The sequence below is a fragment of the Propithecus coquereli genome, unplaced genomic scaffold (assembly GCF_000956105.1).
Source record: "Propithecus coquereli isolate 6110/MARCELLA unplaced genomic scaffold, Pcoq_1.0 Scaffold4, whole genome shotgun sequence".
NCBI lineage: Eukaryota > Metazoa > Chordata > Mammalia > Primates > Indriidae > Propithecus > Propithecus coquereli.
The window spans coordinates 1,483,192-1,500,236 of NW_012149729.1; the positions used below are offsets into that span (position 1 = coordinate 1,483,192).

The 17,045-nt window shown below is 36.8% G+C and overlaps 1 protein-coding gene across 1 annotated transcript in view; it reads left to right on the forward strand.

Annotated features, from left to right (window-relative positions):
* The window catches only part of SLC13A1 (solute carrier family 13 (sodium/sulfate symporter), member 1), a 99,441-nt gene that overhangs the window by 56,930 nt on the left and 25,466 nt on the right, over positions 1 to 17,045 (forward strand). Inside the window, exons 7-10 of the mRNA XM_012652728.1 lie at positions 2,440 to 2,591; positions 11,527 to 11,646; positions 15,220 to 15,315; positions 15,746 to 15,847. Of these exons, the coding sequence (XP_012508182.1) occupies positions 2,440 to 2,591; positions 11,527 to 11,646; positions 15,220 to 15,315; positions 15,746 to 15,847 (470 nt within the window). The remainder of the gene's footprint in view (positions 1 to 2,439; positions 2,592 to 11,526; positions 11,647 to 15,219; positions 15,316 to 15,745; positions 15,848 to 17,045) is intronic.

Consider the following 17,045-nt stretch of genomic DNA (forward strand, 5'->3'; position numbering starts at 1 on the left):
AATTTATTTTGTTTGAAGCATAGATTCCTTTGGAGGCTGACCTTTAAGTTAATTAGAAAGTAAAAGGTAAATTAGAATCCAATGCACCTGACCCTGCCATGCTAAATGGCATTTCCCATCCATGATGACTTTTAGTGGGTGGTAATTTTTTCCTTGTCATGACTTCTGAAAAGGATCTTTCAATGCTAATGTCTCAGACAGCATGCCTATCTGTATGGAAGAGGACATTTCTTCTGTTGATCCTGGAGAAAATGTAATCCTTGTATACTGTTGGTGGGAATGTAAATCAGTACAGCTACTGTGGAAAACACTATAGAGATTCCTCAAAAAATTAAAAAATAGAATTATATGTAATCCAGCAACCTCAAATCCAGGTATATATACAAACGAAATGAAATAAGTATGTCAGAGAGATATCTGCACCCACATACTCATTGCAGCATTATTTACAATAGCCAAGATATGGAAACAACATAAGTTTCCATTGATGGATGAATGGATAAAGAAAATGAAATACGAGTTGCTGTAACTTCCTTATGTGTCTTCTTGCATCTATTCTTGCCTGTTTCAGACCTATTCTACATACTGCAGTCTTAAGGAAAAGTCCAAATGTATTTTTGAAATATATGAACACAAAAAGACAAAAGATAACTAGCAACCAGGTGGAAGAGATACATTACCCACACAGAAGGAGGAACAATCTGATGTTCTTATCTGAGTGATAAAAGCCTCTTAAAAACCCATACAAGTGCCCTCAGATGGAGTCATTTTGAATACCCACCAAGCCTGGAGAGTACTAATGTCATATCTTAATTCATATGCCACTCAAATAAGACCTCTCCTAATCCTTACCACTCTTCTCCTGATCCTGTCCTTCTCCCAACACCGCAAATATGGACGATTTAGAAACTGAGTCTAGCAAGTGGTGGGAGGAATTAGAATTGCCGGGGAATGTAGAGGGAATGCCAAACTCACAAACCTCCTTCGAAGTATGGGCTTTCAGGCAGGCCTGATCTGGGGAGAAAAGATCGTTTAACTTTAAATAAAGTCGGGACTTTTTTAATTAAATGGGGCACTGCTTATTTCAGCTATTGAAATGAAGCTTCTCTTTTGACTAAACATGACCAAAAATCTATTTATTAAATGAAATGACTAGAAAACTTGTTAGTTCTTCCCTGGATTTCACTATAGGAACAGCAAGAATCAAACCAACAAAGTGTGTTTGTATGGGCCATGGGTGAGAGAAATAATGAAGTTGCTTTTGGTTTGCACCCTAGGAAGTCCTACTCTCAAAGAAAACACTTACATTTGGAATAGTGATTTCCCAGGTGGAACCATTTGAGGATGTGCCACTGTCCCAGGTGTAAATGTGGGAGGGGGTGACTGAGGTGGAGTAGAATTGAAGGTATTTGGAAATGAGGTCAAAAATCTGTGAGGCCGGGATATTTGAAAAGTTATTCATGAACATGGTATAGCCATCCAGATGCTGACTGGATTTGGAGTACAGAAGATGACCGTATGCCAAGTGCAAATGTTATCTTAAATGACAGCAGTGGGTGACCAGGAGATCAGAATGTCATGGTCAAAAGAATAGGGAAAGACACACCCAAATTACATGATCCTTGGAGAAAAATGGATTTATTTTGAGTGAGTAGAGGATTCATGTTCTGGAAAAGATAGTAGGGAGCAGGGAGGACACTAACTTCGCCCCTCAATTCTGAGGCATATGGGGTTGAAAACATTCAACGTCAGGAGTGGTATCCTCTGGGGACCATGCATTAGGTACCAAAGTGGGAAAACTCTCCAAAAGGAGGTTAAGGAACTTACTGACCATGTACCACCAATATATTAGCAAAAAAACAATGGAAAGCTGTGGGAGTAGTGGTAAGAAGGGAAGACATGAGGGAAGAGTTTGGTCAGACACAAAAAAGAAGGATGAGAGAATAAATGAAATTATATTTGTAAAATATCTCAGTGGTTTCAGTTTAAATGGTTCTTATTGTTAACACTTCTATTGATGGAAAGATAGGCACTGTACTAGTCAGTTCAGGTTGCCATAACAAAATACCACAGGCTGGGTGACTTAAACAACAACAAAAAAAATTTATTTCTCACAGTTCTGGAGACTAGATTAAATCTGGCAGGGTTGGTGTCTGGTGAGGGATCTCTCTTGGGGTTGCAGATGGCCACCTTCTCACATGGCATACAGAGAGACATTAAGCTTTAATCTCATCAGACCAGGACCCCATCCTCATGACCTTGTCTAACCCCAATTACCTTCTGAATGCCCCATCTCCAAATACTATCACATCAGGAGTTAGGGATTCAACATATGAATTGGGGGGAGGGCACAAATATTCAGTCCATAACAAATGTTGTTACTGCTTGTTATGACCACAAATAGGACTGTTCTCATGGTATTTTGTTGTTGTTGTACAGAACTCAGGCACAGGAAACAAATATCGAACAAAGAAAAACCACATGATGTGTAAACTAATGTGTTTATGCATTGCTTACTCTTCTACCATTGGTGGACTGACAACCATCACGGGTACCTCCACCAACCTGATCTTCTCTGAGCATTTCAATACGTAAGTAACATTATTGAATTGGTGATTTAACAAATGGGCAGCACATAAATTATAAAAATTATTCTCACCTGATTCAGAGAATCCAAGGACAACGTAATCCTACGTTAACTCCCTTTTGTTTTTTCCATCAGGACATCTATAAGCTTACAGACCTTCCTTTGTACTGAGATTTAAATAATCAGGACATACTGAATTAACCTGTGCCTACAGATTCCCCAGGTCAGCTCAGAGGAAATAACTCTTAGCCAGAGTTAAGTGATCGTTAGCCTGATAACTCTAATCAAACAGGGAGGACACTTTTCATTGCAAATAATACCGGAATGGTACTTAGCTAAAGTGAAGAAAAATTATTATCATGGGACAATTTATGTAGAGTTTGGGGACTGGCATTTGAACTTAAATAATGAGTGGTGAACAGAGGTACCAATTACGGAAAACTTAGTGCTTAAATTCAAAAAAGATTTGAAGGATTGCACAATTATAAGAAACGTCAGTAATAAGAAATGTCGGAAATGTCAGACTGGTTCTACTAAAAGGACAGATAATAGAGTTCCAAGAAGGTTTGTAGCATTGAGTAAGCCCAAGAACAAGACTTCGGATCACAGAAAAATTAGGGCTCAGAGGCAGGAAAGCTACACCCTAGAAAATGGATTCACAGACTCTATGAACTTTCTGAAATTATTTGCAAAATATTCTTCATGCACATATATTCCAAGAAATCAAAAACTCAAAAAATGTCAATCTTCATTCTAGAAAGAATGGGAACTTGCGTACAAAGAACATTGATGTAAAAGTTTAGGATCAGACCTTCGTGTGTACTTATTGTTCCTATGAATACACATCCATCATGCATACTACAACAACCAATTTAGAAAGAAACTTTTAAAAGACTTTTGGTTTATAAAAGATACTTCTGAAATTCACAGTGCCAGAGAGGATTTATCTAATATATCCCCTAATTCAAGACAGGAAATACACCTGATCCCTTTCTGAAAGCTAGATTTACATCCTTTCTCATGAATTCCCCAAGGAAAGAGATTCCACATCTTAATCCCCTGTATGAGTTTTTTTTCCTAACATTTAGACCAAATTCTTATTGTTTTATCTTTATTAATGTTATAGAACTGATGGTTTCCACCATTCCTGTGGAAGGAATTACTTGTTACAGTTGAAATGATTCATACTGAGTTTTCCCTTGGTCTTTGTGTCTTGTACAGTGTATCAACCAAATTTCCTGTTTTATTTAACGTTTTCCTTTACTCTTTGGATGCATTTATCCGTTTGTAACAACAGATTGAGAACATTATAGCACTTTGAACAAAATGTTTCAGTAACTATTTTCCCTAGTGTGTAATGTTCTAATTCTCCTAATCATTAAAAAGCACTTTAAATTTAGGGAATGCTTAAAATGTGCTTTGAAATTTAGTGTTTTTTTCTTCACAAGGTTGCCTTTACATTAGGAATTATATGCAAAGTGGAAAAAACTCAAAGAATCCTTTTTTGATATAAAATACTGGAATATAAAAGAAAACATACCCTATGTGAAAAAATATAATTGATAGCTTATGTAAGCTAGATATTGAATGAACTTTGAAAAAAACTGTTGGCCCTCCAAAATACAATAGCATCCTAAAGCAACAAGGGAATGGAATGCATTCAGTTTCATTGGAAACTGTTATAAAAGCTTAGAATTCCAAAACATATATTCTTTGTTCAGATGTTTGGAGCTGGAGAGAAATGGCCCTTTATCTACATATCTACTACAGTAATGCTATCTTGACACTACTTGCCATCTTTTTGAGCAGTATCAATGATCATTTTGAACAATTTCATTTTGGATCTCTCCCAGCTCCAAACAGTACATGAAACCTCAGAGTCAATGGTATCCTGCTATTTACATTTGGATAAAGGTGACATTTTATAAATAAACTAATGGAGGAAGAGATTGTATAACATACTCTGAAGCTCTATCTATTCTTTTGAGATATTCATGTATATATATTATATCTTTATATAAAATGTCTTTGTATATAATGTCTATATAATAATAATAATAATAATGCCCTTATGTCTTTTGTTCTTTTTTCTACACAAAGAAACTAATAACAAATTCTGAGAAAGCTGAAAGTTATTCAGTGGAAATAAAAGCAGACCTCTATTCATTCACTTAGTCAATCAACAAACATTTATTGATTGACAAGGTGCAGTGCACCATTTTAAATTCTATTAAAGAATACAAAAAATAAACATGCCAGGAAGAAGATTCCATCTGATTGTCTAAACAAAACATATGTATGTGAGAACCATTAAAATTTGTAAACATAATAACATTTGTTTTTTGACATATAGATGGGAAGGTAGAGTGACAGGTATTGAGTCCTTGTCAGATAATTTACATACACTATAGTGTGCACATATCCTCTATATCCTTGCTGTGGAGCTGGTATATAATGGTGATCACAAACACAGGCTCTGGAGTTAAAATACTTGTGTTCAGATCGCAGCTCTTCCATTCACCAGCTAGATGACTTCAGACAATTACTTAAGCTCTCTAAGCTTGTTATCTTTCCAGAAAAATGAAGAAAATAATATAATCTCTCTCTGAAAGGGCTGTTTCTAGTTTTACATAAAATAAGTAGCACTTGGGGCCTGGCACAAAGCATGTGCTCAATAAATGTTGAATATTATTATCATTAGAACAGAGAAAATTGAGGCTTGATTTAGCAGATTGAAGACAAAACCAAGGTCAGTCAGACCACAAAGGTAAAAATTTACTTACCTAGAAACAGAACTCAAGGTGTGTCCTAAAAGAGGGCTGTAGCTATGCGCAATATTCCTTGGTTCACACATATTGAAACAATTTTAAAAGAGGTAAACGCCATGTTTATAGAGTAAATGATAAAAAATAATTCATAAAATCAAAGTTCCAAAGTCTGTAACAGGTTTTCTTGGGGAGGAGTGGAATAATCTGTGCATGTTTTGTGCAGTTTAGAATAACAATGTGCAGATTGGTGCTGTAAGAGTCTGGAGACAAGAAACCAATTAGGAGTGCGTGATCAAAGTATAGACAGATGATGAAAGGCAGAACTAGGCTAGTTGTGAAGTGACAGAAGGATTTAGACATGAGACACCATAATGTCAAAAGGTCGTGAGTAATTAGGTGTGAGGATTCAAGGATAAGGAGGGGTTAGGGCAACTCTGGGGACTTTTTTCCATAAGGCTGGATAGATGATGATACCATGAACTCCTTGAGAAGACATGGGGAAGTGCAAATTCACTGGAGAAATTAATAAATTTGAATTTGGATCCATTGAAATGGCCTGCAGAAAGTCTATCCACAGGAGATTTTAAGCAGGCATTTGCAAATGTACTATTTGAGTTAATATACATTTGGGGGGTCTATATACATAAAAGCAAAAATTAAATTCTTGAGTGTGGAAATGGTCACATAGGGGAAAAAATTAAAAGAATCAGACCGAAAACAGTTAAGGAGTGATTATGTAGTGGGGAGGGGAAGGAAGCAAGTTTAAAAGGTTCTTTCAAGTTTGACAAAGAAAAGAAGAGAAGAATAAACATAGTATGATCAGAGGCAGAACCTTCATTTAGAATAAGGGTGAGATGTCTGTCTGGTTTTATATTCAGGGAAAGGGGACAGTAAAAACAGAGACACATGAGATTTTGAAAAAAATAAAAAGAACATTGATCAGAATAAAGTCTAGTGGAAATGGAATGAAATTAGAAGCAAGAATGGAGATGCTTGTCTTGATAAAGAAGGATGTAACCTCCTTAGTGGCAACAGGAGGGAAGAAGAGAACAAGTGAAGACAGAGGAATTTCAAATCATGTCTGCATCTCGCTCATTTCACAGACGAGGAAATTGAGGCTCAGTAGTTTAAATGGTGATGACTAGTCAGCCAAGGGGCGGGGCAGTGGAGGCAGGTGGCCTGAGTCCCAGGGCACTTTCCCTTCAGTAGCTTCACTGCCTCACAGATCCGTGACCACCGATGAGGGTGCAATGATGGCAAACTTCTAAAAGAAAGCACATTTTCTGCCAGAGATAAGTAAGAATTATATGAATATTCACATTCACTTGTTGCATTTTCTTTTTATAAAATATAAACATGTACACATACTAAATATTATTGAAAATATCAGCAAAGCTGGAGATGTGGCCAGTTAGACTAAACTATTCCTTTGTTGCCAATCTCATGAGCTAATGTGTGGTTTGGAAAGTAGAATTTCAGAATAATATTAACAAGACTGAGCCAATTATCTAATCCAGTTATGAAGTATAAAATATTTCTTGCATTCTTAATCTTAGAAACTAGGGGCTGTGGCACCTAAATTCTGAAAACCCTACTCTCCCCTGTGATTAATTCACCATTAGCCTTGACAAGTCCTTGGAGCAGGGCATTCTGGAAATATTCTTTGTTCCACCACCTACTGTTGTAATCTTGCAGATTCATTGGGTTTTTATTGGCTCTTCCATTAGGAAAATCCTGTTTGCTTAATGCTTTCTACCTGACCCTTTTCCCCTTCTTCTCTACTGATATACTCTTCCAGTCACCACCTAATCTCCTTTCGTAACATTATGGTTAATAAACACTATTCTGTATTTAACCCATTACTTCCTACTCCGGTTCTTGAAAGACCAGCTGTTTCACCCTGTCAGACCAACCATTGGCTGGAGTCACTCCAAGAGCTAAAAACAGTAATACCATTTGATCCAGCAATCCCATCTACCCAAAGGAAAAAAAGACATTCTATAATAAAGACATCTGCACTTGCACATTTATAGCAGCACAATTCACAATTGCAAAGATGTGGAAACAACCCAAGTGCCCACCAATACATGAGTGGATTAAGATAATGTGGTATACGTATACCATGGAGTTCTACTCCACAAAAAAAAAACAATGGTGAACTAGCACCTCTTATATTATCCTGGATAGAGCTTGAGCCCATCCTTCCAAGTAAAGTATCACAAGAATGGAAAAACAAGCACCACGTGTACTCACCATCAAATTGGTACTAACTGATCAACACTAAGTTGTTCACATGGTAGTAATAGTCACTGGGAGCTGGTCAGGCGGGAGGGGATGAGGGAGTGGGTAAACTCACAACTAATGGATGTGCAGCCCACTGCATGGGGGAAGGGCACACTTGTAGCCCTGGCGTGGGTGAGGCAAAGGCATTATATGCAACGAAAATGTTTGTTCCCCCATAATATTCTGATATTAAAAACATTAAAAAAAAAAAAGAAATTTAAACATCACAGAGTTTGGATTTACACCTTAGTTCAAATTTTAAGCCTACCATATATTAGTTTAACTTCTCTGAACATCAGTTTCCTCATCTGTAAAATGGGGACAATACTAAAACGTATAACATTATTGTGAGGATTCAATGGCATAATGGGGACAATGTAGCTCTAGCAGAGAGCCTGGCACATATCGACTTGTCAACAATGCTAGCTATTGTTATTTCCACTGCTTCTATTTTTGCTATTGCTGTTAGAAGTCTAAGCCTGGATCTTTAATAACAAATAGTTAACATTTGGAAAAGCAACTTCTGGAAGTATACACATATAAAACTGAAGTGTCTTTGTCTCAGAAATAATCGATTCTGTCATTAGTCAAAAAGACTGTCATCAGTGTGGTAGATACTAGCTTATTGTGACTCTTAATGGCCAAAATCTATGAAAAGGCTATAAATTACCACGACTGCCTTCACTCTTTTGAAGCCGTTTCTGTGTATTTCATTGGTATTAAAGTTATTCGTCATTTGTAGTTGGGCATAACAGCTGCAGTGACAACGTTATCTTCCTAAGTGTCAACAGTGATGTGTACAGTGCTTTAGGTTAAACATGTCTCTGAGTTATGATACAATCATTTCTATAGTTGTTTTAAAATGCCCTTAAAACATAAAATCTGTACTCTAGCCCATGGATATTTTTTGCAACATATATGGCATTTTTCTGTTTTCACCTGGGAGCTGAAGTTAAGGGCCTGAGGGGTTAACAAAACGAGGTTGTGTTTTAAACTTTTCCTGGGTTAAAAATCCAGCTTGACTGACTGCACAATCTGTGACCTTGAGCAATCCACTTAATCCCCTTAACTGTTTCTTTCTTCCTGTGCAATGGATATTAATGCTTTCCTCACAGGATTTCTGTTAGAATTAAAAGTGCTTAGCTCATCCGCTCCTTCCTACACCTCTGCCTGACCTCTAAAACTTAGCGTGCCCCTGGGTGTACTGCCAGTTCCTCTTAACTTCTACAACTCCACTTACTCCCTAAATTATCATACCCATTTTCATTGTTTACGAAGCTGCCTATCTGCTGATAACTACCAATTTTATATCTCTATCCCTGCCCTATCCTCTGAATTCCAGACTCACTTATCTCGCTACCTATCCAACATGACCACTCGGAAAAGTAACGGACATTTCTAATCAACACACGCAAGACAGCATCCTCGATCTGCACCTCTTCCCTGCTCTCTCTGGTCCACAAACATGCCACACTCATTCCTAAATCAAGGCTTTTGTACCTACCATTTCTTCTCTCTGGAATACTGTTTCCCAATTATTCACACAATTTCTTGCTATTTAGATCTCATCTCAAACATCACCTACCCTGACCATATCATGTAAAATTTCTTCCTTCCTCTAATATTACATTATTCTGTTTTATTGTCTATTTTATTATATGCTTATCTGTTTATTACCTGTGTGCCTCATTTTCATGCAAACTGCATGAGAACCTGGACCACATCCATCTCATTCACCACTGTGTTGCCAATGGCCAGATGAGTACTTGCATGGTGGACAACAAAACAGTGTTGGATGAAAGAAAAGGATTTTTATCAGAGTTAAATTTCTTAGCATAGTTCATGATAGAAGAAATCTATATTTGCTTGAGGCACATGTTTGCAGTCACTTTATTTGTAGGATATGAAAAAAAGTGGAAAAAGGAACATCACACCAAAATTAATTCCTTAGAGTATGCCATTCATTCCATTATTTATTCACAATATTCACTGTAGGTCTAAGGGTAAAAGTTATGATGATAAAGGTCACAGTACTATGTGGTTGTTTATATATTTCCTTACCTAGTGAAGAAAAAAAGAAAAAGAAAATAACAAAATTTAACTTTTTTAGGATTTCATTTTTTTAAACAAACTATCCCTCCAAGCAAAAATTCAGAAAAGCCCCTCTTTAGTCAAGCAAATTTTACAGGATTTTCTCCCGTGGGCAGATAGAGCAATGCAGCCAGATTTCAAGGTATGAGTCACAGATGGTGAAAAATTAAATTAGGCCTGGAGACATTGTTCTAAACCTAATCCAAGTAGTATTTCTGGATGTCATTAGGCTTGCTGAACATAATAACACAGGTCATTTTGTAATCCAAGTCTAATAAGTTGATGGGAAATCACCTCAAGCCTTTTATTCCTTATTTTATTTTCCAACTGAAGATGATAAACATTTTTCAAAAATGAGCAATTTTCAATAGAGCCTCGTGGATGTGATAAAGCATTTTTCCACTCATCCAATTCTATGTATTTGCCAACATTTCTCATTGTTATTTGCCACTTTCTAATTGCGTTCATATGGAAGCTAATCTTTGCATCTCTTCAAGATAGATAAAAATTGTCCTCAAGTTGCTAAGGATAACTCTTGGGCTCAGGAAGATTTGTAACTTTTCATAGGCTCAAAGAAAATTATACAACACATTAAAATTCTGGAGTTTTGAGAACCTATTATTATTGTTTTCAAGTATTTGCATCACCTAAGGACCATCTTAAAGTTGAAGAAGAAACACTCTGAAATACATAAATTTGCTACATAGATGTAGCATGAAGCATTTTATTTATTTACGTAATCTTTTTTAAATGACAAAATACAAGGTATGATTTAAATAGAACAAGCATTGAAAATCTGTTTTTATAAAGGTCTATATATTTTATGATTTCAAAATTATTTAAAATACGTTAATGATGTTTTTATTACTTTTATACATTTTCTATATTTTTTAGATTTCCAGCTCTGGCTTTGTGTTATGGCCTCAAGAAAAAAAATATTAAAGACACCTGTTTCTCAAATTTCCCATTGTTTTTTTCTGTAGTTATAAAATGAATGACTCTATGAGAATTTATTTGGTATTTAGACTACATTTTAGAACAACGAATGTGAGGTTACCAAAGACACTGTGCTCCTATCTGACCTTCATTTTCTGTTGCTGTTTTTCTGTTATTATGTGAATTTAAAAGTTGAAAATAACTAGAAAAGCTAAAGGAAAAAGTTGATGTTTTCCATAGAATCTTTTTATTGTTTTTACCTGGCCTGGTGTCATTCCATTTGACCGAGCCACTAGGCACGATCTAGTTCTAGGAAGAAAGGGCTGTCGCATGCCTGGTGAGATGGTTGCAGGGCTGAAGAATCAGAGGGGAAAACGGCCAGGAGACATGAGATGGGCTGGATCACAGTTCCTTCGAAGGTCCCAGGGGTTCCAGCTACCAAGGTAAAATGGGAACACTTAGTCCTGTTAATGTTTGCCTGTTCCCAAGCCTGCTTATTTGTCTTTCCTCATTCACTGATGATGTAAGTAGTAACAACAAAACACACTCCCCCTCATACACATTTAATGAATATCAAGTACTGTGCTGCATTTTCTCACAAGCACTTCCTTAGAGATTGAATGTAGGGAACACAAATCAAAACATGCCCATTCTTGCTTTTGTGGGATGCAGCAATAATTATGCAGTTACAGAATCAAGTCAGGAGACAAGCAGTAAAACTACTCTACTTAGTGGTGAGTACATCCCAGGACTTCCTTCTTGGCCAGCAGCACGGGAAAGGTGGGCTTCTGCTTCTCAGTGACCATCACAAAGGGTTCCACTGGTCCCTCCTTCCCTGAACACCTCTCTGTATTTTCACAGACGCTATCCTGGCTGCCAGTGCCTCAACTTTGGATCATGGTTTATATTTTCCTTCCCAGCTGCTATTATTATTCTACTCTTGTCCTGGATCTGGCTTCAGTGGCTTTTCCTAGGATTCAAGTAAGTAAATATTTTATATTAGTAGGATAAATAAAAGTGTCTAAGTTTCAAGTTCCTAGCTCCTTATCCAGGGCTTTTTCACCCATGCCAAGCACACTGTATTTCTACATTTTTCTTAGCCACAAAATTGACAAACAAAAACACATATTTTACGAATAAGTTAGGATCTCATTTAAACAACATTGGCTGTGGAAAGAGTATGTAGAAAGCAAATGCATTCTAGTGAACTTTGAATCAGAAGCCAATAAGATATAATGGCCAGAAGGGCATAGGAAACTGATTATGATGTCCAACTGGCTAAAGTAGAATTTTAAGGTTTGCCCCTCCACTTGATTTAATGTGGGGATTTCCTTGGGTTATCAAGTTACTTTAATGTGTAGCATGCAGGGCTTCCTGCTTCATGTTGGCACCAAAATTGATGTCACCTTCAAAATATCAAGGAAAATAAAGATCTGAGAATGTTCTCTGTGGGAAGATATTGAATTCGGGAATCATGAGACCAGGGATAAAATTGTGGCTTCTGAAAGGCCAGATGAGTGACTCTTGCAAGTCCAGTCTCAGCATCTTCAGCTGCCCAATGATATAATTCACCCAGATCAGTAAGATCACTTCCAAGCCGTAATTCTAACACATATGGATCCACGTTGAACACACAAAAGTTAAAGTAAGAATTACTGATCAATATAGACCTGCTGACGCTGCTAAAATGTTAAATATATGTATCGAAGAGAACTTCAATATGTTGTATTGGCCGGGATCAAAGCTGGTAGCTCATAAATACCAATGAGTTAATGACTTAGATGACAGGAAGCATTTACAAATGTGAAGAGCTCCTAAGCAAAATCTGAAATGCAGCAATGTATTTTTCAAATCATTTAGCAACGCTCTAAAGAGAAAGGTAAAATAGCTGTTTATCAAACCTTGAGAATTCTTTTTCCTGAAAAATAAAACAATTTAAATTCATTTTTGTAGGGTTTTACTTAAATAATTTCAGTGACCTGTGAATAAAACAGCACGTTATTCACCAAGCCAGTGAGGCTGAAGTCAGCTATTTGTTCTTCCTTTGCAAAACAGCTCACTGGGATCAGGTGCAGCTCCATGCCTGTGCCCATGTTTTCCAAGCCTAGTAATATGAGGGCTGACATTCTCCCCTCTGCATTCCTATTTCTGGTTTTTCTCCAGAAATGACACAGTTTTGTTAGCAGTGAGAAGATGGTACCGATGATTTTTTTAAAAAACTCTGTCCAGATTGTGGGAGCAGCGTGTGGCAGTCCTCCTGTTGAGGCAAATGTGTAGAATGTCACTGACTTCAGCAGGTGGGCATCAATGAGTAGAGGCCAGATGCATACTAAGTGCCTCTTCCAGGAAAGCCAAGCCTTTGAGGGCCTATTTGATTGTACAGGTGGCAATGCAGGATACAGGGGACAGGAATCTCAAGTCGGTGGAGTCACAGGCCCACAGTTGTTTCATTCTTTGTTGCTACATATAATGACATTATAAAATATATGTGAAGCCATTTTCATTATTTCAAAATGGCCTACCACTTCTAAAGGAGAAATTAAGAAGATAAGGGACAAATAAATATATTGAGCTGTGCTTTCCATGAGGAAAAATATCCTGTGAAGTGCATACATTAGGCAAAGTCCATAAATCATGATCAGTGGCATGTTTAAACAGTCCCCTTGGTGTCCACTATTGGTTAGACACTCCAAGGCTTCACGCTCCAGCTAATTTTTCAGTGTTCTTTTCAGTCTACCAGGATGTTGACCTCCAGAGGTTTTAGATCGACAAACAGAAATTACCAGTTACTCCCCTGGCGGACTAGCATACATTTTGATTAGTGTGTCGGCTGTTAACACAGTTAACTCATCCATTATAAATGACTCCAGCATAGTTGGGAAGAGAAGTTCATATGTCAGTGCCACTGAACTTATTTAAATGGAGAGGCTGATGCATTGTCATATGCTCCATCGGTTCCTTTGTGAAGGCATTAACCTTCATCTGCAGCAAAGCCAATTTGGCTTTTGACTTAACTATTTATTGTCTGCAACCAAAATGGCAAAGTATGTATGTGGTATCCTGGGTACAAAGTAGTTTCTAAAGATACTTTATCTCTTTCTTTAACTATACTTTCCTCTTCTACAGGTGGTTCTCTAGGTGGCCTGTGGATTAGTTATATTATATTTATTATGATACTTAGTATTTGTATTGCAACAAGGGACAAAATTCCAAAACTGGTACTAGTCAGTAATATAATAGCGATTGTAAAAAGAAATTTCTCATTGATCCCTCATTGATTATAAATGCAACAATGTCCATCTACTTATGTTCAGTGTGGGGGTGTATGCATGAGGGTGATTATGAATGTATAGGATGAATGGCTTAAGAATTGTGGAAATTCTGCTCCTTCAAAGGGAATCACAGTCCAAACAAAGGTAAATAGCAGAGTTACAGGAACAAATGTAATTGTAACTGAGAGATAACTACTCGCCCAACACCCCAGTCTTCCTATGTACTCCCTCATAAATATCCATGTTTGCCCCAGCAATTTTACAGAAGAAAATGTCTCTGCTTTCTATACCTACATATAATGTAAACTAACTGAGCTACTCATAAAAGTTCCAAGACATAATCCATAAGAATCTGGCCATTTTCCTATTTGTTTCTTCCTCTGGAGGAATTTTTACAAATCTACATCTAGGGAAGTATTTTACAAAAACAGTCCAAAGTTTTGAAGACCCTGGACTTCAGGATAGAAAAATTAGTCACAGGGGAAAGAGGTCACTAAACAAGCAGTAAAAAATAATAAAGAGTGGCAGTTACGATTGGAAATAAACTGAAAGATTATATCGTGGGTACTATTAGGGGTGGAGAAACTTGAAGAAAAAAAATTTAATAGAGTTGGTTTTACTTCTGAGAATAGACCTAGTCTGGACTCTGACTATGATCGGTATATGTGACTTCCCTGCCTTAATATCTAACTCAAGTTTAGCATCCTTTGTGAAAATTGATGGATCTGACATCAACTGTTTTAAAAAGTTGTCAAAGGTACTATTGAGTTGATGAGTCAAGTATTTACTGTGCACGCCAGTTCTAAGAGATGCGGGGCCAGAGAAAACATCTATGACACTGTCACTATCCTTCCCTCAGATAATTTATCTAACTAGTGGGATAAAACTTGTCTGTGTGCAACAATGAGCAACCAAGATATATCATAAGCATGCTTTGAAAATATAATATAATGGTCAAGTATATAATAAAGAGTTAGTTAGTGATAAGCAGCGCATGGCAAAATTCCAGTGGTGCAAATGGACTTGGAAAAAGAAGAGATTGGTGGAAGATATGGAAAATATGCAACAGAAATTAAGCCTTGAAAAGTGAGAAAACCAGGCAAAAATGGAAAAGAGAGGACAGGATATTCAAAGAAAGAGCTAGAAATATAGGCAAAAAGCACAGATTTCTGTTATTAGCAGGGAGATTCATATTTTATGAAGATTTCACAAAAAATGTCTTTCATAAAGGAGGGTGATAGGGAAAGAATTCTTTAAATAATAGGCTTAATTATTTTTTCAGTTTCAAGATGTTCAAATGTGACAAAACCAAACCAATCCAACAAAAAGCTTGTGCTGAGGTGATTAAGAATGAATACCAAAAACTCGGGCCAATGAGGTAAGACACACACACACACACACACACACACACACACACACACACACACACACACACACACATGCACACGGATATTTGCTGCTTCTACTGCAAGCAGCTGTTTAAAAGCAAATCAGCACTTAAGTGCCTGAAAGGTATTTATAACACTTGATTAGGGCCCCCAAATTGCTAAGCATTGGGGATATAACTCAACATAACAAAATACATCCTGTTGTCTAACTAAAATTTGCCATGTAGAATGAAAAGCTGACAGATCCCACAGGGGAGTAAGGTTTTTTCTACCTGCACTGATGCTCTCAAATGATTGACACATGCAACTTTTACAGTGTTTAGTGTTCTGCTAAGATTACTCCTGGCAATAGCTCAGGGAATTTCTATAAATGTCTTGACTGAGAAAATAAGAAATTATGGCATTGGAATTTTTCCACAGGTATCAAGAAATTGTGACCTTGGTCCTCTTCATCGTAATGGCTCTGCTGTGGTTTACCCGAGATCCTGGGTTTGTTTCTGGCTGGTCTGCACTTGCTCCAAAGTGAGTGTTCCATGTTACGTTTGTCAGCCTTTCCCATTTTATACTCTGCTTCCCTCCTGTGTGGTTCCTGTGACTCTGGAATATTGTATGAGATTTTTTTTTCTTCCTTTCCCTTGAAAAGATATTTTTACTTGTAATCTTTTCAGAAAGAAACTAAATATAACGATTGAAATCTAAGGGAAAACCATACTACCCTGTCACTAAAAACAAAGTCCATTAAACAAAGCTATTCCCATTCTTACAGAATTAGAAATATAATCTGCAGGAAGGCTATGTTCTATGGCAGTTAGGAGTATAGATTTTGGAGCCACACTTCATTCCTGGATCTTACATTTACTTTGGGCAAGTCCCTTAATTTTCAGTTTCTTCATATGGAAAATAAAGATGTTAATAGCACTTAGAATAGTGTTGCCTTTCTCCCTACAAAAGTGCTCTATCAATGTTTGTTATGTGAAATAAGTGTCACTCAATGCCTCTTAATAATCTGATATAAATTCATATTCTGTGTATTTTATCAACTTAATTTTTTTGCTTCTGTGGAGGACTATTTATTTGGTTCAATATCTTGTCTTTTTCCCTATTTATGTACATTTTTGAACCAGTTCGCTATGAATTCAGCCCAGCTTCCCTTTTATAGATAAGGAATTCCTGAATAAGTGATAAGACAGATTTTAAAAGCTGATGCTAGGAGCTAGGTCAGAGTTAATTTTATCTCTCAGTGTCTTATACACAAGCAGTCATTGCTGAGTCATGTGAAGTGAGGAGGAAGAGAATAGCATAATTTTCTAAATTTAGGGCCATCCTACATGTAATATAAATAACTTGGTTGTGAGATTCTTGTTCTCAATCTATCTTTCACTAAAGTACTCTAATTTCTAAATTAAGCAGATTTCTTACTTGGACTTCCTGTCTCACATCCCCCACAAAAATCCATGTATTATGGGGCAGAAACCAAAATTGTTTATGTCAAATGTATTCTGCCCACATGGAATAAAGAAATTCCTCCCTCCCTGAATTAGAACTTTTGGTTTTACAGGTATTGCCAATACTTTTTAAAGAGTGCAAAGTTTGAATTCAAATTCCTAACAACTACACAAGTCAAGCAATGCAATGTGGTAGCATTTTTTAAAGGGTCAACTTCAGCTTTCCAAACATTTTATTTCCTTTAGGAGTAAAATTTTTTATTTTGAGAGGTATA